General features: G+C 36.2%; 1 protein-coding gene across 1 annotated transcript; it reads left to right on the top strand.

Annotated features, from left to right (window-relative positions):
* The first annotated feature begins 266 nt into the window (after positions 1-266).
* Positions 267-22,265, top strand: LOC123528245 (hemicentin-1-like). The gene is made up of 12 exons (XM_045307972.2): positions 267-335; positions 1,182-1,232; positions 3,926-4,036; positions 4,890-5,000; positions 5,654-5,767; positions 8,196-8,375; positions 10,064-10,234; positions 15,577-15,747; positions 18,155-18,334; positions 19,160-19,323; positions 20,828-20,947; positions 22,122-22,265. The coding sequence occupies exons 1-12, from the start codon at positions 281-283 to the stop codon at positions 22,209-22,211; spliced, it is 1,518 nt and encodes a 505-aa protein (XP_045163907.2). The 5' UTR covers positions 267-280; the 3' UTR covers positions 22,212-22,265.
* The last annotated feature ends 1 nt before the right edge of the window (position 22,266 follows it).

Genomic DNA, 22,266 nt, shown 5'->3' with positions numbered 1-22,266 from the left:
CATGCATGCAATTCAAATATCTCAGCTAATTAAAAAAGCAACATATATGCCTGGATTTATGGCAGTGGCCCTGTTTATATAAAACTCGGCAATTTCCGTGTGAATACGTATTTATTTCGGCATTCTTCGGACGTGCGTATAAAGTTAAACGCTCACGTGACTTTCTGTATAAAACGTATTTTGCCGAACACGCAAACGAATATACATAACGTACTTTGCCGATTGCTACCTTAAACCCTCAACGCATAATTCCTCTTTGTAGATACATGCGAGAGCCAAAATGGCTGCAAAAGATTTCATGGTAGCTGTCATTGTGTTGCTAACTCTATCATGCGGTAAGTGAAAGTCTTATGCAGCCTAAGGGTCATTTATGAAAATTAGAAGGTTAGCACCTTTGGGAAATCTTAGAAAGGTAGGTCCATAAATATATTCTTGGTATATAAGATATGGTTTTCGTTGTTAAAATAATTCGTTCCTCGGAACTTACATTAAAGCAAACGAAAGAAGAAATAAACATTTGATACATAATACCGGATATTATAAACTCTTGAACATTTTTTTAGTCTAACGTCGCACCGTCACAATATGGTTATATTTTGTTTTGGGTTTAACGCCGTTTTTCAACAGTGTTTCGTTCATATAACGGCGGGCAGTTAATCTAACTTGTGTTTCTGGATTATACACCAGTACAAACTTGTTCTCCGCAAGTAACTGCCAACTTCCCCAAAGGAATCAGAGGTGGAGGACTAATGATTTCGGACACAATGTCGTTTATCAAATATATTTAAGGAGAACATACGCCCCGCACAAGGATCGAACTCACGACCGAACAACGCTCTTACCTACTGAGCTTAGCGGACAGGCAGCTTTGATGGTGGTGGAAGCGGACACCTGAGTAAAACAATCGACCTTCCATAAGTCACATCGGTAAGGGGCAAGTATTTGCAGTCGGCGACCATAACTACTCGGCCACGAAAACTCTTGAAATATGTGTTACTGTAAATGCAGAACATTCACAGTAAGTTTAGATAAAATAAGTGGATTCATAACACAGTAACAACAACATTAATTTCACACAATGTACAGGAAAACATGCTTTTGTACAATAGCATTGTAAGATAACTAGACTGTTATAATCCGCCCAGTAATAGTGCATTCATTTTGTCTTTTTCTTTTCGCAGGCTATGCAACGAAAAGGTCTTTTACAACTAGACCACCCCCAACACAGCCAGGTAAATATGTTGCAAACAACTTAAAAGACAGGCAGTTATGTGTAGATATACATAGGGTATTACCCGAGTGTCATTTCATATTGAATTTATTAAACGAGTTAAATAAAATGATAAAATGCGAGTCTTTGCCGAGCATTTTATTAATTTCATTCAACGAGTTTAATCAATTCAATGTGGAAAGACACAAATGTAATATTCGTTTTATCACATGTATGATTTTCCTGTTGAAACATTGAAAGTTCTTCTTTCCTTACATATTATAGACCAAGTAAACTCGCACAACGTCTCCGATATATAAACGACGTCGACGTCAAAGCTTTATTACACTAGTGTATGATCAAATGTATGTAATGGCTTTATTTCAGTGCCGCGACGTCAAACATGTGATATTGTGAGTTTTAGTGATGGTCACTGTGGATATCTTTCGTTCTTGTTTTAATGCTATTATTGTTCAATTGACTCGCAGTGAGAACACCTCAGAGCGCACAATGTAGAAAGTGGTTGAACAGAAATAGAGTGTAAACGAGAAGGGTTTGGTGGGGGAAATCGTAGTACCGGGGGTAACACTTTCAAACAGGTTTCACATCATGTCCGTGATATTAACACAATATATATTTAAAAAAAACTTACGCCCTCATTTAGTTTAAATCTATATTTTTTGTTTACCTTTCCGCATTCACTTTCGAGCTCAAAATGACGTAGCGTGATCACGTGATTGGGCACACCGAATATCTATGTTGAAAAGCACGTTAACAGTTCGATGAAATTTCTAGATTTCTTTTATATTTGAATAATTTATTATGATGGAGGATAAAATCTAGATCTCACGTCGATAATATATTTATCCTGTCACTTGCAGTATTATCGACCCGATACCAGGGTGCCGTATATCTTTCTTGATATACCGTCAGTTGACACGTGACCAGTGATATACGGTCAGTTGATCATGTGATCTTATGATCGATATTCTTTTCATAAGTAATTTTGCATTGAAACCATCACCATTGTGTTGGAAAGGTCCGAACTAAGAAAATGAGTGGTCAAATAATGAGTTTTCATTCAAAAACGAAGAAGCTATTGTGATGTTTCGATTGTAACCATATTACTGGTCGGTGATGACGTCATTATATAAGTGACATCATTACGAATATGACGTCATTAAAATGGTTGTCGCACACTAATTTTTGTAAAATAAGTTGCCAAATATCGGAAAATGAAGTAATGACAAGATAAATAGAATAATAGATTAGTGCCTAAGATGGAGAAAGTTTATCTGGTCGGCTCCGGACGTTATCAGGTTCGCCTTCGGCTCATCCGATAACCTCCTCCGCCTCGCCAGATAAACTTTCTCATCTACGGCACTAACCTATTATTCTCTATATACATCTATATCTTTACTGATGTATACTTTAGGAAATAAATTCTTATCATTTTTCATTCATATTCTTTGACAATGAAAATTAATGTAGATTCTAGTACCGTAGCAGTGCAAATTAAAAACAAAAATTGCACTTTACTTTTAAGTATAAATCTACTTCAATATTTTACTAAAACAGATTAAAAGATTATAGAAATAAACAAAAATAATCAAGATAGTGTAGCACCTTTTAACAATAAATCATTAGCAGGCACAAACGTTTGCAAAGTAGTACCTTACAAGCGAAGGACAACATTTTCTGTTTGAAAACAGATTTCTTACTAAAATGAATTTACATATTGCTCGCAGAAATATTTTGTTAGGTCAACTCTAAGAGGGTCGTTGTGAATATCACGTACATATCAACGTGTACTTTCACATAAATTTCCTTTAACCGTCCCTATGTTTGTTCGTATTTACATATATATCTGTCACTGTCTGGGTGGGAGGAGGGGTAGGGGTCAGTTGGTCTAGCTAGCTTTCCGCCTAGAATATTCTGATATAAACATATCCAGCGCCGTAGCCACACTGAGGAAAACCGAGGCAGAGGGAAGTAACTCCAGCAGGTTATTTCTACATTGACAATATTTTATTTCCCTGGCTTCGAACTAGGTTCAACTATCAGATAAACTATGCTATTTTAGAGGCTTATTTTTTTTTTATAAAATGTTTGCAGTATTAAAATAACCATACAAAACTGTTCATATTCAGTTGCCTTGCAAACTTGATTTTTCAAAGTAAGTCATACAACATGTTTAGACAGTATTATAGAATAAACTCCATACAAAATTTACCTACAAGTGAACTGATCCTTGCTAAATGCTTGATAACACATTGACTTTTGTTCTAGAAGTTAGCATTTAGCACTTTTGAGCAATATTTGAGGCCAATGATGCAAGTTCAGAACATGTCTGATAGATTCCTTTCTGACGCTATCCGACCTAATCTTTTATTAGTCTGCAAAACTATGTTCTATGTCTTTATATACCTTCTTACAGTGTTACTGCTATACATTAGATTGGATCTACGAACCATGTGATTATAAAATCTTTTAACTTACTTGCAATAGGCCCCTAAGTTTTGAAAACATATGTTATGTTCGTTTCATGAGGTCATGATGATGACTGTAGTATAGTAACCAATTTTCTGAGTCACGGATAAACATGTAAAAATTTACAATATATGTAGTTTTTGTGACCTCATTACGTTTAAAAAAACAGAGCCTATCATAAGCCACACTTCCTTGAAAGAATTGTCGGTACTTTTAAATTTCCAGGCGTATGTGCATCCAGTCCTTGCATACACGGACAATGTCAACCATACCCGGCTATGAACACATACATTTGTAAATGTATACATGGTGCAACTGGAAGGAACTGCGAGAAAGGTTACATATCTCTTTTGATCAGTTTTATCATTTCTGTGTACCATTAAAGTCATTTTTGTTTTGCTATTTGTGTTAATAATATCAGAAAAAAAATCAGATAAAGACGTAATGTCATGATTATACCACAGGCATGGAAGGGCTTAGTAAATCACTGGTATCGCACACTGGTGTAAGTGAATCTTATTTTTCCCTTTCTGTAACTATGTTTAAGATGAATTCATTTCCTCGTGTTATGCACCTGTCAATATTTTGCCCGTCCGGGGGAGCGGCGGACTGACCCAGGGGAATTTGACATTTCAAAAATTTTGTTGTCTAAATCCCCACCCTAGAGACAACCTTTTTTGTCTAAATCCCACCATAGAGCCTGGTTGGTACATCAAATGTTTGTCATATTCCCAGGGAATGGTCTTCTGTCTAAAGTCCCGTGTATGCCCGCCGCTCCCCGGGTGGGCAAAATATTGACAGGTGCATTACCTATGTCATTGTGCTAGTTGCAATTCGTACTTGCTACCCACCAAAGATGTGGTAAGATACACCAAATCCATTAAACGTACTATAGCCTTATACAGATTTAGCATTCTGCAGCCTGCAGGAGGTCGCCACATAGCACAGAATGACGAGACAATATTTTTTGATACAGAGATTACGAGTTAAATATCTGAGCGGATTCAGTTCCGTATAGCGTTGTAACTATTTTCAATATATCTGGTCCAATTCATGCTCTCTAATTTTCTTATTGAATCATTTATTTTATATGCCAAGAAGTACCATTTTAAACTTTCCTGTCTGATTCAGTTGTTTGCATTTGAAACTATAGTTTATCAATTGTTTCTCCTTTCATACGCTGTCAAAGAAATTGACATGTGCCTGCTCAACCCATGTGTGTTTGGCACGTGCTCTGGTCATGGGATAAACTTCACATGCACATGTGACAAAGGATACACCGGGAAATTATGCAATAAGGGTAAGTATACAATTTAGACAAATTAATAATGTAATATACATTCTATTTGACTCACAGGGCTATTTCAGTATCAGTTATATTCAGTTTATATTATTTCTCTAAGTTAAAGTACATGACAACATGAGGTGATATATTTATTACGTCAATAAATGAGGCAATAAAATTGCATAGAAACAAGTAATCGTTATACAATAATAGATAAGAAAACGTGGTGATTGTTTATACAATTAATATATGCTTATCAGGAGAAAATAACATTTTACTTAAGTCTATCCTATAAGTAACATTATAGAATACATCAATGTGGCATTTTAGACATACCCACTTAGACATCTACATAAGTTTAGTATTAATTCCCTTCACAAGCTTTTTTATTCATTATACTGTTAATCTTGATTACAGTTGGCCGTGTATAATATTCAGATTTAAGAAAATGTCTTTTTCTTAATATGACATTCAAATATACAATGAAACTCATCTCTAATACTAGCGTTACATAAACTGCATCTTCTTTAATTAGGATCAACGAATTTCATCCTCCAAAAACAAAACTGAAAGATTAAATGTTGATATTATCATACTGTAACAAGTATCATGAAGTCAGTCAAATCAGCGCAAATTCCAAACTCGACTACTTTAAATCAATCCTACAGAAATAGAGATGTGTTTATTCAATCCATGCGCATTTGGTACATGTTCCGGCCATGGACTGCATTATACATGCACATGCGATAAAGGATGGACAGGGAAGCTTTGCGATTCACAAGGTACGTATGGTGAGATCAAGTTTCAATTTAAATTTATAACAAGGAAAGCACTGGGGGTAAATTATTTTAAAAAGTAACACAAAAGTTGTAAACCGATACAAACCAGTTTGTTCTAGTACACAAAAGCCTCATATGAATGCAATATGAAAACAGTTTAAATGTTTCGTAACGAGCTCAAATGAAGTACATTTTAGCTCACTTGAGCACAAAAGGCCAAAGGTGAGTACATTCTTTGGTGCTTCTCTTTCCTCTGTCACTGAAATACTGTTGAAAAAACGGCGTTAAACCCAAAACAAACAAACTTTCCTCTGTCTTCAAATGTGTATCATCTGTGCAGAACTCTGCCACGGCAACCGAAATGAAAAACGTAAGACACTTTTTGTCATGAAATACTTGGCAAGCTGAGTTTCATTATAATTTAACTGAAATATTTTTTGGTTGACCTTCTACTAATATCTTTCAGGCCGAACTTAGTCTAGTATTTACAAATTCATAGCCGCTAAACTAAAGTTTGTGAAGAATTTCTCTATACAGAACAAATACCGTGGAAAGTTTGAGAGACTTCTTGTCAAAAAGTACTGGCCTGATCTCAAAATAATTTCAATGATATGTTCCCAGGGCAACTGCATTCTCAATTCATTCAGATCATTTCGTTACTGTAACATTGAAAAAGCTTTGGTGCCAGAGAGAAGGACTATAAATGAGCCACACCATGAGAAAACCAACATAGTGCATTTGCGACAAGCATGGATGCAGACCAGCATGCGCAACCGCGCAGTGTGGTCAGGATCCATATTGTTCGCTAACGGTTTCTCTAATTGCAGTTGCAATAGGGTTTGAAAGCGAATAGTATGGATCCTGACCAGAGTGCGCGGATGCGCAGGCTGGTCTGGATCCATGCTGGTCGCAAATGCACTGTGTTGGTTTTCTGATGGTGCGGCTCATTTATAGTTTTCATATCTTAACTTGCCAGAAACTGTAAGTCTGATTCCAATGTAAGTTTTAGAAAAGTTGATCCTTTACTAAATTCCCTTACATCACACCGCTATGTAGCTGAAACTGATGTCGGAGCAAAGGAGGTTTTCCTGATAAAGTGAAAATTTTGAAAAGTTTCGTGCAAAAGACTGATAGCCTTATTTCAAAATAATAATAGTTCCTTAGGTGATCCTTTAACAGATTTCTTCTGATAATTCTTCTTCACTTAAAATGTAGTGAGGCAGTTTTTTATATAAAGCTAAAGTGGGACATTTGAGAATCCGTTTTGGCTGATTTCAAAAGCATTTTACAGAAATAGTGTCCCCTACACAATTATTCAAAATATTCAGATTCATGAAAACAATGTCCACCAGAGTCGTGAAACTTTTCAATATGTTTATATAGCTTAAACGAAAGAAAATATATCTGGAAAGAAAATGCTGGCCCAAGTCATTTTGCGTGATAAAAATGGCCGCCATGGGCCATGGTTAGTTTTTTGTCTATATTGCTGTAAGGAAACTTGAAAAAACTTCTCCTCTAAATCTTTAGATCAGCTATCAAGGTAATTTGGCAGAAATGTATCTCAGATCTCTCCACATGTGGTATGCCAGAATTGTCACCTTTTAGAGGTGTGGACATCTTGAGAGCGATCTATGACCATCAGGGTGCTCTTGTTATCCGTATAAAGACATACGAAACAAAATTCTACGGACATGGATAAATCATGCGTTCGATCCCCGGCGAGGTATATTTTTTCCCTGACGATTTGATAAAAGCCATTGTGTCTGAAATCACTCGTCCTCCACCTTTGTGCCATATGGGGGAAGTTGGCAGTTACTTGTGGAGAACAGGTTTGTACTGGTACAGAATCCAGGAACACTGGTTAGGTTAACTGCCCGCCGTTCCATAACTGAAATACTATTGAAAAAAACGGCGTGAAACCTAAAACAAACAAACGAAACTAGAATTGTTTACAGTAAATCACTGTAATATAATGATGTCTTAACAAGCAGACTGGCTGGAAGAGATTATATTCCCTTTAGAAACAGACAAAGAAATGATAATCAAAAGAAATATGAGTGATAGGAATATTTTAAAAAATAAAACAATTATAACATATTTTTTTTAAAATGTTAAGCCAATTAACTATAAAGAACACTACAAAAGAAACTAAACAGTCTAACTTGAGCCTGGTCATGAAAGTTAATAGAATGCGCAACATCCCTCACTCCAACTAGCACCAACAGAGGCGGAACAGTATAACATTACTTAAAATTGACCCAAAAGGACTAGAGAAAGTAACAACATTTAGTCCAATTACGGGTCGGCCTATAACGATCATAAGAAGATCTGAAGCGCCTGTTGTACTTGGATCTTCTGTCCTTTTATTTTTGATAACACAATTTGATCCAGTTACCAGTGCACCGTATTTAAATATCTTCCTACTTCACAGTTCAACAGATTAATGGGGGATGGACGTCTTGGACGACATGGAGTACCTGTACACGAACTTGCGGCACAGGCCACTCAAGTAGAACACGATCCTGTGCTAATCCTGTGCCACAAAACAATGGAGCTCAGTGTCCTGGCTCAGCTACAGATACTCAAAGCTGCAACACTAACCTATGTCCAAGTAAAATTGTTTAATTCTTTCATGTATGTGTGGCATCTATAAGAGTACATATGGTACGTACTGCATACCATGAATGAACAACAATGCCGCAGCTGCGCATGCGATTACGTATCACATCTACTTGTAGACATGCAAATACTTCTGTAATACAATGATTGAACTTTGAGACAAAATAAAACACAAATCTAATATTTAAGTCACAATATAGTATTTGCTTGTGTCGATGTAACATCAAAATAAGTGTTATACGTAATATTTATTCTACAGAAAAAAAAATACATTTCTGCAAGCTGTGTAATGGTCGTTTTGTGTAAACAAAGGACTCCTTAAGTTAAAGACATTAGTCCAAGCACATGTTTCTATATACAATATTTTGACAGTGTACGAACTTGTAAATTGTCCCTAGTTACTATATTCCATTTGAAAAATGAGATGACATTTTCTGCACGTTATTTACTTCTTTACTAGCACCGAATATGTCCGAACAAACTTAACTTTGCGCGATGCATGCACCACACTGTTATTCTCGCCCCAAGATTCTATTGATATCAGGTGGTTTCTGGAGACAATAAGTTACATTTCTCCTGTATTGATGAGGATGATACATGAGTGTCTTTCCATCTTGAATTTATTATTAGTAAGCGAGTTGAATGAAATAGTAAAATGCAAGGCTCTGCTGGGCATTTTATCAATTTTATTCAATGAGTCTTATGATTTCAATATAGAAAAACACAAAATTAATGCAATATTGTTTTTATCACATGTTAGCTTTTCCTACTGAAATATCAAACATTATTTTCTCTTTACCTATTATAAACGAAGTCAATTCGATCAACGTCTCATATACTTATAATAAAATGACGTCAACTTCTAAGCTTTGTTGCACTTGTGTAATACCAAAATTAAGAAATGACTTTTTTTAAATCACACGCATCAAACCTATGATTATCAGAGGTTATTCAACAGTGCTTACTACAATTCTGAATTTTAATGGACGAGTACACAGCAGTAATAACCAATATTTGGACGAGGCGAGTCCAGTTGAATTCAGTATAATAGCCAACACTGATAAATCACACATTTTTAAATGACGTCTGGAAACGATTCCAAATATTTCTATATCACATAATCGCCAAAAAATGAATACAACTTTTCATCAATATTTTAACAGAAACCACCGTCATAAAAGAACAACTTCTAACTAAACAATCGATTGCTCACACATATGTTTCGTTTAGAATCAAGAAAGTTACCGCAGTTTTTATTTTACTGGTGTCCGCAGGCGAAATGCAATATACAAGGGAAATAATCCCGATCGACTCCTTGCATAAGGAATCGGAAGAGTTTAAGAATATGGATACTTTGGACTCTGGTCCAATACGAGAAAAATATGACCTTCCTGGCCTGCAGGTGTCAGACATTGCTGTTTATACTTCTAATGACCGTAAATACATTTAAAATCCCACAGTAAAATATTACAGTAGTTTCTATTGCATCGACACGTGACAGAAAGAAAACACTGTTGGTTAAATTTATATAGGTATGAAATAAATACAATAATCGTATACTGGGCAGATGACGAAATAGAACTCCAGTTTCAAAACGTATAATTTTTAAGTGGTAGAATTTCAAACTATAAAGTTAACGCAATGTAGAAATTATGTCGGGTATCCTTATGATTTAATTAGTTAATGGGGGATGGACATCGTGGACGTTATGGAGCACATGTTCACGCACCTGTGGCACCGGAAGCTCGAGCAGAACTCGTTCTTGCACTAATCCAGCACCAAAACACAATGGGGCACAGTGTTTTGGACCAGCTTATGACACAAAGACTTGCAGCCACAATTCTTGTCAAGGTAACTACGTTCTTACAATTGAGTTTGCGTCAACGTGTCAGATTTTTGTGAATATCCCAGTAAATATCTTCGCATTTGTTATAAAGAAATGGCGTAAAATAAGAACATATATTTTTATCCCCGGACGAAGGCGGAGGGGTATAGTTTTGGCCGTGTCTGTCCATCCGTCCGTCTTTCCGTCCGTCCGGAGCCATATCTAGGAAGTGGTTTTGAACATTTAAATAAAACTTCTTATACACGTTTTCCACTATAGGGAAATGCAGCCCGTCAAGTTTCAGTCAGATTGCCCTAGAAACACCAGTTATGGCCCTTAGTAGTTTCTTGTGTTAACTATATAGGGTACTATAAATATGGCAATTTCTGCTTCATAACTTGTGACATATTTGACCTAGAACTATGAAAATTTAATTGAGTTTAGATCACCATAATGTGGTTGTGCACACACAATTTCGTCAGGATCTCTTAAGAAAAGAGTTCTTATACTTTAATTGTTTAAAAAACCACATAATTTTATTTGTACATAACAGACTAATCAATTGGTAGAATTTCATTAAACTTCTTTCATTTTTTTCCATGAACATTTATTATCAACATTTGAAGTTATGTACCCACACCTGGTCACCCCACCCCTTTTTTCTTCCTTTTTCCTTTTTTTTAAACCTTAAACTTTCCATGAGCATTTATCAACATGCAAAGTTGTATCCTTCCCCCACCTCGTTCCTCCACCCAGACACCACCACCACCCCTATCATGCACCCCCACCCCCCACCCAAAACATTTTTCCCCATCAATGTTTATCATCAACAGGCTTGTTGCAGTACTAGGGGTATAGTACTGAAGTACCAGTACCAGTACTTGCACATTTATGCAGTACCAGTACCAGTACTAAATTTTGTCTGAGTACTGCAGTACCAGTACTTTTATTTTAAGAGTAATGCAGTACCAGTACCAGTACTAAATTTTGTCTGAGTACTGCAGTACCAGTACTTTTATTTTACGAGTAATGCAGTACCAGTACCTGTACTTTCTTGAGGTCAATTGTTATGGGTACTTGCAATAAACTGACTCATCATAAAACATTACATTTTCTCAGCTATTTTATTTCTAACTTAAATCTAGTGCATATTACATTAGTGCGAGAATATCATTTATGTATTTGTTTAACCTTGAACACAGCACTTTATGTATAGTTATTCATGTTTAAAGTTTCAACACACTTGTTAACTTTTTATGCATTTTTAGCTTCTGAATTGCATTTGATCATTATAAGGTTATGAAATGTCTCGTCATTCATCCGGCAACCTATCTGGCCGAAATATCTTGCCAGCTATAGAAAAGAGTCGCTCTACTGGGGCGCTGGTGCATGGAATCGTCAGATATTTTGAGGCAAGTTCTGCTAGACCCGGGCTAACTTTGCTGTGGCTGGACCAATACTTCAGTGGATCCTGAAACACAGATGCTTATTTGTAAAAGTCAGAAGAATACAAATATGACACATGAATCAACTATCAGAATAACTTATCTCCCTTATATAGCTAGATTCCATTGAATAGTTGAAATCAATTGAAACAATTACATGTATATGATACATATAGAATTACTCACATCCATAAAACTGAAGAAGTCTCCCTTGGAAACCTTTCTAGGTGGTGATGTTTCTTCACATTCGGTCACGGAAGTCTGCCGAAGCTTGGACACTAGAAGATCTTCATGCTTTGAGAAGTTTTGTGTACACCAGTCCAGCTTGAAGCGTGAATCGAGCATTGTGGCAAAAACGTACTCATCTTCCTGCTCGTATCTGATCAATCTAGAATCAATAGATTCCTCTAGGATGTCTATGAACTTTACTGTTTGGCGTTCTAGTTTTGCTGTGTTTTTTCAGTTCTTTCAGATTCTGTTTTAGTTGCAATGTTGTGGGGATCGCTAAGCTTGCCGACACAGACTTCTCTTTTTGCACAATTGTTGTGGCAAATTCAAATGGCTTTAGCACTTCACAGAGCTCATTCAGTAACTTTCTCTCAAATGAAGTAAGCTTGACTGGGGCATTCACTTCTTCCAGCTTCTTGGCATCGACCCTCAGAACCGATCTCACCATTATCAGCTGACTGTTCCATCTTGTAACTGTTGCCGTCTGCAAACGCTTCTCCCCCTGAAGTAGTTCGGTTGCTGTTATTGACCTTCTTACATGATTAACAATGGAAGCAGCTTTCGTAAGTGCTTTCTGTAGTTCTCTTCCGCAGTTCTTGAAAGCATCTCGGACGACTAGTTGCTGGCTATGTGCGTAGCACCTTAAGTGCTTTGGAAAGAAGGATTCATACTCCACATCAACAGTCTCAAGATTTTCATCATCATTCCCAACTTTATCATCAGTTTCATCACACTCTGTGTCAGACTCTGTATCACCATCCAGGGAATTCTTGAAACCTGGAATGTCCACTTTAAATGTTTTAACCATGTTAGAGGCATTATCCGATATGACGCATGCTATTTTATTCTCTAAATTGTAAGTTGACACAACTTCGTCAAACTCATTGCAAATATTTTCACCGGTGTGTCGGCCGATGAATCTATTACAAGCAATCATGGCAGAGTGCATTTCCCAATTGTTGATGTAATGACCAGTGATGCCAAGAAATGCCTTCATTTGGCGGTTACTCCATAGATCAATGGTGAAACAGATATAGTTTGCTGTGTGCGTGTTTGTTGTTATTCTTTTTCTTATTTGATCAATTTTTTCTTTTATCAGACTATTAGTTAATTTGAAACGGCCTGGCATTGAAAACTTGGGATCCAAACACCCAACAAATGTCTGAAAAAAATGGCTTTCAACAGTAGATAGAGGTAACAGATCCCCTTCTATATATTCCACTAATTTATCTATCGCCTGCATCTGTTTAGGATGATTATCACCATATTTAGCTGTGTCAGTCGATTGAGCATATGATGTTATTACTGGTTGGGATTTCTTTGTCTTTTGGTCGTCACCTGTTTTGTTGGTACATGTCATCATATACTCCTCCCTGTGCTTGCACTGTAATATTGAAAAGCAAACATGATTGACAAACTTCATTGAAGACAAAGGCGTGTGTGTTTGTTTGTTTTGGGTGGCAGCATTCTTATGCAAAGATAACAATACAGTTAATTACCACACTTATGTGCATAATAGATATCTGTGAATACAACTCAAGTGATATGCATCCATTGTTCTTATTAACACCTTTTTCTATTGTATATTGTATTGTTTTGTCACAGTGTCAGACAATGTCTAAGGGATGTTAACATAAAGTTATGACATTTCATTGATATTTGTTACTGCCAGTGCCAATATTAAATATTTCAAATCATTCAATATGTAAAATCTGCTACTTACTTTCAAATGCTTGATGAAGTTAGAAGACACCTTCAATGATCCAGATATTTCAGAAGGGCAATGCAAGCATTTTGCTTTGAACGTGCCCTCTGTGTTTTCCGGTAGTTTGAAAAGCTCATTTTCAAATTCAGAAAAAAAAACATCCACATATCCAGAGAGTCCAGCAATGACTGTTTCATACAAAAAATAAGTTACTTTACTCTTTATACTTTACTATTTATACTGAAAACTGAGCGAACTGACCATTTCATTTTTATTGATGACAGCTCAAATCAGTGCAGGATTGCTATTATATTGCTATTATACATTCAACAGCAAAACAGGTTTATCCCATAATTGCTGTTCTGTGATATATGCTTCAGTCATGTCAATAAATATGATTGCTTAAAGGCATAACATCTAAATTATATTAAAGGCAGCATGTACATGTATTAGATGCTAAGTTATAAAGGCACCATTTCATAAAAATAATACAATTTTTTGAAAATCAAAACAACAAAGAAAAAAACAAAAACAAAGTACTGGTTGAGTACTGCAGTACCAGTACCACTTTTTTGAGACAGTAATGCAGTATCAGTAACAGTAGTCGCCCAATTTTGACCAAGTAATTCAGTAGCAGTACCAGTAGTTGCTAAAATGGCTTTAGTAGTACTGCAGTAGCATTGTGTACCAAAATGAACTTTGACCTTGATTTTGACCTTCAGCTAGTCTTGAAATTTGGAACATTCAAAAATGGCTCAATGGTGGGCGCCAAGATCACACTGTGATCTCTTGTTAACCTTCCGTTTGTAATAATTATTGGAAAGAAAGAAAATAAATATGTTAAATGGTAGGCTATTGGAGGAATCTGACAAAATAAGGTGGTACTGGTCAGAGAAAATCATGATTTACACAGAGGGAAGTAAGGGATTTGAATCTCCTTGTTGGGGGCAGGCAGGATTTTCCTGCGGTTTTGCTGGTGCTGCGACAGCTCGTCTTAACTCCCCTGATCATCAACATGTGAAGTTTTGAACCCTCACCCTGTCACCCCCCTCCTCCCAATTTGTTTTCATTCCTTCTTTTTAATTTTTCAAACCTTCCATGAAATCAACATCTGAAGTTGCCCCCCCCCCACCCCCCTTTTACCCGTCACCACCCACGTTCCAGATTTCTTACTTGATTGTGCTCTCTTAAGGACATCTGTTCTTCGACGGGGGATACCAATTCATCGAATTTGCTTGTATCATTTGTTTCTTTTTACAAAGCCATATATTAGTATAACATTTATCAACATAATCTAAATACTATAGTATGGCTTACTTGGAAGTCGATTATTTATCAGTTTTTCATAAGAAATTGCTAAGTGTGATAATAATATTAGGTTATTAGATTTGTATTAAATATGCACGAGGTTTGTTGCGGAGATACTGCGCGACTTTAGGAGCGAAATATTATTGAATTTGTGCAAGAACAATTACATAAGTCAGTTCTCGATGTATAACTAATGAGCTTTTTCTTCGTAAGCCTATTTATATAAATTGTGTAAGTTCGTTCTCTAGCCTATAAAATTCAAAATATTGCCAGTAAAGAACTTCATAACGTGACGTCACAAACAACGTCACGCGCACGATATTAACCTTGACCTTCAATATTGACGTTTTAGGTTCCATTGTGACTTAAAGGAGTTAACACAATTCAAAGTTAATGAGTTTTTGAGAAGTGAAAATATTTGCTTTTTTCCAGCTTTGGCAATATCTGCGAATTTGACGTAATAACTTTGTCTCAAATTCTTACGCATACCATAACAAAGTTGTAAAACGGTCTGTTGGTGCACAAATGTAACGTTAACCAAAGAGAAAATTTTAAAATATGTTTCGAAATAATGATATTTAAAAAAACAGCGTAAATAAAGCTTACTATGCAGCTTATGTATGACTGTTGAGTTAATATTTAAAAAAAAATCAAAATTTCCAGTACTTTAAATTATCTTCAGTTGACGGAGGATGGACGTCATGGACGAGATGGAGTACCTGCTCAAGCACGTGCGGCACTGGGACTTCGACCAGAACACGATCTTGCACTAATCCAGCGCCAAGTAATAACGGATGGCAGTGTTATGGACCAGCTACCGATATGACCACTTGTAACTCTAATCCTTGCCCTGGTAACGGTTTGTCAAGTTTTGGTGTACTCTGCAGATCGAAAGAATTGAATTTTGCTTTTATTTTGTTCTTCTAGCGTTTATTTTTGAAAATGTGCTTCCATGTAGTGACGTCATGTTGAGCTACTTGGAGTTACCAGGAAAAAGTCCGATAAAAGTTGATCTACTATATAACATAAATATGTAATCAAAGCAAAATGGAGTTGAAACGCGGTATCTCGAATTCCAAGTGATGGAGCGTTTTACTTCGAGATAACCGAAATTCGACTTCAAATGAAATTTTTGCACGTGTTTTCGGGACAGGACTTGAAAATGTCTTCGAGTTAGCTGGAATTTTGAGATAGGCAAGATCGAGATATCGAGTTTCAACTGTAATTCACTCGGATGGTATCATTGTAAATTATTCCGCGAGACGCATAACACCCTCGTCGAGTTTTGAATATATTGATGTAATGTATCGGAAAATGGCGTATTTTCCTTAGATGATTTCAGCATTCTCTGGGTTTTACATAAAGCTATGTGCGCGTTAGCTAAATTTACGTCCGAAGAATGCCGAATAGTCTAACGAGAATGCGTAATCGCACGGAAATAGCCGAGTGTCATTGCAGCCTTTCTTATTACTAAGTTATTTCTTAAACGTATAGAGGCTGTAAAGTTTGATATATAGCCATACTCATTTCTAACACATTATATAATCCCATTCTATGGAGAGTAAGTGCTGAATTCTAGCTATGGACCAGATTCTAATATTGTAATTATTATTCATTGCTTTATATAAAGCAAACAAAAACAATACACAGAAAAAAAAATTTGAAATATCAAAAGCAAATGGGTTGAGCCTAACTTCTTTCAAACTTTACACGAAAGTATGGATAATTTGTTATTTCTGAAACAAAATATAGAAAAATACCCATTAAATACTGTTGAAGAAGACTTTTTTTAAGTTTTGAATTGTTCGTCTATCCGTAAGAGAAAGCCAGCCAACTTCTTTGATAAGTGAATTGATTGAGTCAGACTGTGAAATAGCCCGCCCGCTTAGCTCAATAGGGATAGTGCGGATCGCGGGGTCGTGAGTTCGATCCCCGGGCGGGGCGTATGATCTCGGTGACGATTTGATAGAAGACATTGTGTCTGAAATCATTCGTTCTCCGCCTCTGATTCATGTGGGGAAGTTGGCAGTTACTTGCGGAGAACAGGAACACTGTTTAGGTTAACTGCCCGTCGTTACATAACTGAAATGTTGTTGAAAAACGGCGTTAAACCCAGAACAAACAAACAGACTGTGAAATTGTTCCAAAGATTACGTTTAATTTACTCTGCACCTGTCACAAACATCCTAAGCTTATTCAAATACTGGGCGCATGTACGAACTGTATATTGTATGAGGTTAAGTCAACTTTAATCCTTAGCCTGCTGGCCATTAGACATTCTGCCTTTGCGACCAGTGCAGACCAAGATCAGCCTGCACGGATTGTCTGCACTGTTCGCCATTCAGTCAGTATCTTTTGGTAAGCATCCCTTTTAACAGTTAATGATACTGTCCAAATTAAAAGATAGACAAGTTTATTATAAAAATTTAGTAGTGTAAGGGTTAATTCAAATTTTAGTGCACGCATTATTTTAAACACTTCTGAGGTGGATAATATGTTCTCGATACGCTGGTGTCATTTTAAATGTGATGACAGAGTGAGTCAAGACTAACTGTTTGTGATGATCAACAAATTCTATTGACTGTCTGGATAATGAAATTTTGTGTTATAGGGTTGTGAAAATATGTAGCCTACTCGAAGACATGCTAAATGGAGATGTCTGCTATTTTGGTTAAATTTGAAAGGTTTCCATTTTTGAACGCCTTCTAAATATTCTGCTCGATATTCTGCAGACAACGTTGAAAAGCCATTCGTTCTCAATAACATTCGTACCATGACAGAAGTTTGCAAAACATGTATGGCCAAAAACAGCTCATTTTCCATGAGGTGCCTTGTTTATAATCTGGTTAAAATAGTTACAAAGTTTACACAAATGGAGATCATGAAACTGAATATTTCCACGGGTTGCATATCTAATCCAAAGCAAAATAAAACTTCCGTTTTTCGTAGTACTCGATGTTAATATAATCATGGGGTTTGAAAGTAAAGTAGTGAACTGCTCTTCTTAGCAGACTGCAAATCAAAAAGGCAAATGGTTTAACTGCATAAAGTATATTTCGATAATAATAGGCATTATTCTTCATATGGTTTGAACTTAGAGTGCTTTACGCTTACAAATGAAAATAACGATTTGCTTTACGCTTACAAATGAAAATAACGATTTGCTTTCATTTCCGATTTTACAAGTGACTAAATTAATCAAATTTCCTAACGAAGGACGTAAATTTAGAGCGTCCGTACATTGATTGTACTTTTTTCAGTAACTGTTAACGTGGGATGGACTCATTGGGCAAGGTGGAGCAGCTGCTCTTTAACGTGTGGTTCGGGAATTAGATACAGATCAAGGTATTGCACAAATCCAACTCCAAGGAATCAAGGTGCCGGTTGCTCGGGGTTTTCTACAGACACAGAGCAATGCAATACAAAGGCGTGCCATGCAAGTAAGTTTGTTCATATTACAGCGGTTGTGATTTGATAATGGTATAAGACGTATGTGCTTTCATACATATTACGAGTATTATTTCATTCTATTTTTGATAAGAATCATAGATGTCAAAATTAAGGACACTGTATGACTGTTAAGTTTACACAATGTACACACGTTTAAAGTGTCTATGTAAAGTGTCCACCTGAACTTTTTTATTAGTATAATTATACTCAAGTTTAGCGAGCAACACGATAAACATTTTCAGTAAGTCTTCATCAGACGCTTCTGCATTTTATAACACTGAAGTCCCAGTCACACTATCAAGTATTAAGGGCAGGTTGGTGGTGGTGCCAGTCTGTATTTCTTGTACATGTGAGCATTGAGCTTGTTGTGCCGTAGCGAAGCCTGACCAGCATCACTTGTTTCGACCGATAAAGGAGATGAAAAACATCTTCCTCTAACTTTAGTCTCGTTAGGGCCTTGATGATGGTGACTTTTTCCTTGTAGCTTATATGTGTTAATGGCTGTGCTGACTGAGATCCTGGCTTAGCCAAGTCATTTACAAATTCTTGTGCAGGAGATACCACTCTTTCAGTGTATTCTTAGTCAGGTTCATGTCTAAAAACGGAATCATAGCTCCGAATATATGAGCCGCAGTCTGGTCAGGATCCATGCTGTTCGCTAACGATTTCTTTAATTGCAGTAGGCTTTAAAAGCCCGTGTGCACAGGCTGGTCTGGATCCATGCTGGTCGCAAAACCACAATGTTGGTTTTCTCATGGCGCGGCTCATTTATATTTTTCTTGATGTTAATATTTTATTCATGGTATCTTTAACAGGATGTGACGTGGCAATGATAGAACGACACATAAGAGAGCGTACGGTTGCTGTTCATCCTGATGCCAAAATTTGTCAAGGAAAGCACGCATGTAATGAGGCTTTATTGTTAGAAGCTTGTACACTTCCTAGCAATGACATGAACAGATGGAAGCCAAATCTGAAGGTGAGAGTTTTAAAACAGCTTAACAATATTAAGCTATGAAGATACCGATTTTACGATGACTGAGTTCGACGGTGGTGGGGAGAGAGATGATGCTATTAAAGGACGCGCACGAGTTTGATCTACTTGTAAAAAAATAAAACATTATATTAATAGCTTTAAGTGTCTGTTGAAAAATGCCAAAAATTAAGTGGTATTGCTTCATCATTTTAAGAGCATCACTGAAAAGTGTGAACATGGATTGTTGTAACCTCTAATATGAAACTGAAACTGAATAATTTGATTAAACGCCTATTTTTATACAATGACACATTCAATGGCGTTGTTCATAATAATAATAATAATAACAATATTAATAATGACAATATTAATAATATCAGCCCTATTTTAACAAAAAGTCATGACCGCACCCCTCCCCTTGAGGTCATTTTACCCCTATTGCGAATACCAGTGCTTAAAGCATCACATGGTACGCCCAGACGGGCTGCATATACAGGTTCAAACCCCGCGCTTAATGGTGCCATCATATACTATTTAAAAAGAAATACTGCACACTACCCTACCCATAGAGCCTGTACCAACATGTGCTTTTAATCAAACAAACCTTTGAAATAAAAATGTTGAAATGTAAAACCTTTAACAAAAATTTAAGAACTATCACCTGCTGTTTTCGCATAATAAACAGTTATCAAACTATTTAAAACAATGCCGCGAAATCTCTGAAAAACAGTGTCTTTAGATTGTTTTAATGTGTCTCAAGTGATTTACTTTTGCGTAGTTCTGGCGGCAGTTCATTCCAAAGTTTTGGACCAGTAGTACAGAAACTTCTATCATTGAATGTTTTGCACTTGTTGTATGGAACAATGTAACGACATTCAGAATTTTCAGACGATCTCAAACCTTGTCTGCTAGGAATATATTCAGTAAGCAATAATGCTCTGCCAGTGTGACAACTATACATGAAAGAAAGTATCTTGAACTCAATTCTTGCTTTCACCGGCAACCTGCAATGCTTGTTTAGAACTGTCAAATTTCCTCCTGTTAAGGACAAGTTTTGCGCACATATTTAATCGAATAAAGGACGAAACTTAACACCTTAATCGCTCTTTCCGATTACATTTACTTCTATTTGTACCATAACAGAACAGATTTGAAAGCAATTTGATATCAAAAACTGAGTGTTAACTATATATAAATATAACATGTAAGAATTATTACTTACAAATAATTACCATTTTCAGTCACAGAATTAGGAACACATATGCATTAAGTGCAAAACAATATTAATTTGTCTGTTAAAAGGGATATTTAACCAAAAACTATTTCAATTTTGCAATAATATTGCCTCTAATGCCTCAATAGTCACAATTTTCTGAATATCAAGTCGTCTCATCTTCTTTTTTTATAACTGCACCGGTTTCAAATTCGCTTTTAGTTTTGAAGATGATAGAAAGGCATATTTCAAATGAAGTGTTCTTCTAAAAGAATATTCATTTTCTCCCTTAAGGTCATGGATCATTGTTCAAGTCTTCAAAGAGGTGTACCAATTGCCGAATTCAGCCATGGTAACAACTTAATTAGCAGTTTGATTGCAGTGTTTTGGTCCTGTAAGGGGAACTCCTGGGAGGTATATCATTTGGCTGTGACTAAATACAGAGTTGGTGCACCTGTGATATATTACAGACTCCGGTATATACCGGATTAACTAAATTTGAAAGAAAACATCTTAAATGTATCTATTTTGTAACCATGGTGATACTAACCCTAACCTCTAGTCAGTATATTATGCATTTGATACACTAAATGCGTGCGGACATGCAAAAAAATGAGTAATTTTGCCGTGCGCTCCAATGGATAATAATTCCGCGCCTGCGCAGAACGGCTGCACCAACTCTGCAATGAGAAACATTCATATCATTTTGTTTCTAATTGTCGTCTTATTATATTTTTACGCGCCTACATGTGTTTAAATGAATAAAAAGGCAAATAAATGCTTCAAACCTAAATTACCATTCTATGCAAAGGGGTCGTTATTTCAGTTGCCAATAAAACTGGACCTTTAAAGTTGAAACTTGGACTTTAGAATGGCAAATACAATTGAATATTTATATCTCTAATTCCAAGGGATCGAGCGTTTTACTTCGTGATAGCCAAAATTTGATTTAAAATAATAGTTTGTGCACGTGTTTGCGCGGGGGGTGGGGGGCGGGACGGGACTTGAAAAATGTTTTCAAGATAGCCGGAATTTTGAGATACGCAAGTTCGAGATATCAAGTTTCAACTGTATTTAATTAACATAACTGTCTGTAGCATATTCATACTTCTGAATTTTGCGGAGCAAACATTAACTTCAAAATAAACAGTCTTGCAATGCTTCCTTGCAATCGAAGCATACTGTACAATGCCGGAGCAAAACGAAACAGTTCAGGCTTTAAACCTTGATGAATATGGGCGCAGAAGAACATAACTGCACAGCTCAGAATGTTTTTTATGACATGTGTCACTACAGCAGCTATGCCAGTCTAATGTTTTACATGTATCATTTTCAATTATGATCCCAAATAAAAACATTCTAAAATATTTACAAACAAAATCTAACATGCTCCATAATTATGTATCGCTGTTGACTTCAAAAATCTATCAGTTAAAATGAAGTCATTCCATAAAGCCATAATTATAATACATGTTGATAAGTATAATACCGGTATTTATATAATAAAAAACACTATATTGCAGTAGGCGGAGCTTCCGAGCTTTCTGACGTCTTCAGTGGCGTTTATTTTTACAGTCTTCTTTTTAAGGTTGCGATTCAGATGCTAGGTTATGATGTACTGATTACAAATGGAACTGCGCCGCCATTCAATCCGGAGTGGGTTTATACTTTGAAATAAAAACATAAGATGTTTGCTTGTATTCTGTATGGCTATATTAAAATATACTGAAGGA

This window comes from Mercenaria mercenaria, unplaced genomic scaffold (genome assembly GCF_021730395.1).
Source record: "Mercenaria mercenaria strain notata unplaced genomic scaffold, MADL_Memer_1 contig_1779, whole genome shotgun sequence".
Taxonomy (NCBI): Eukaryota; Metazoa; Mollusca; class Bivalvia; order Venerida; family Veneridae; genus Mercenaria; species Mercenaria mercenaria.
This window is presented reverse-complemented; position numbering and strand designations above follow the sequence as displayed.

Coding starts and splice junctions, on each gene's coding strand:
- LOC123528245 (XM_045307972.2), top strand. CDS start 281: ATGGCTGCAAAAGATTTCATGGTAGCTGTCATTGTGTTGCTAACTCTA. Junction 336..1,181: donor GTTGCTAACTCTATCATGCG/GTAAGTGAAAGT, acceptor TTCTTTTCGCAG/GCTATGCAACGAAAAGGTCT. Junction 20,948..22,121: donor GTAAGGGGAACTCCTGGGAG/GTATATCATTTG, acceptor CTTCTTTTTAAG/GTTGCGATTCAGATGCTAGG.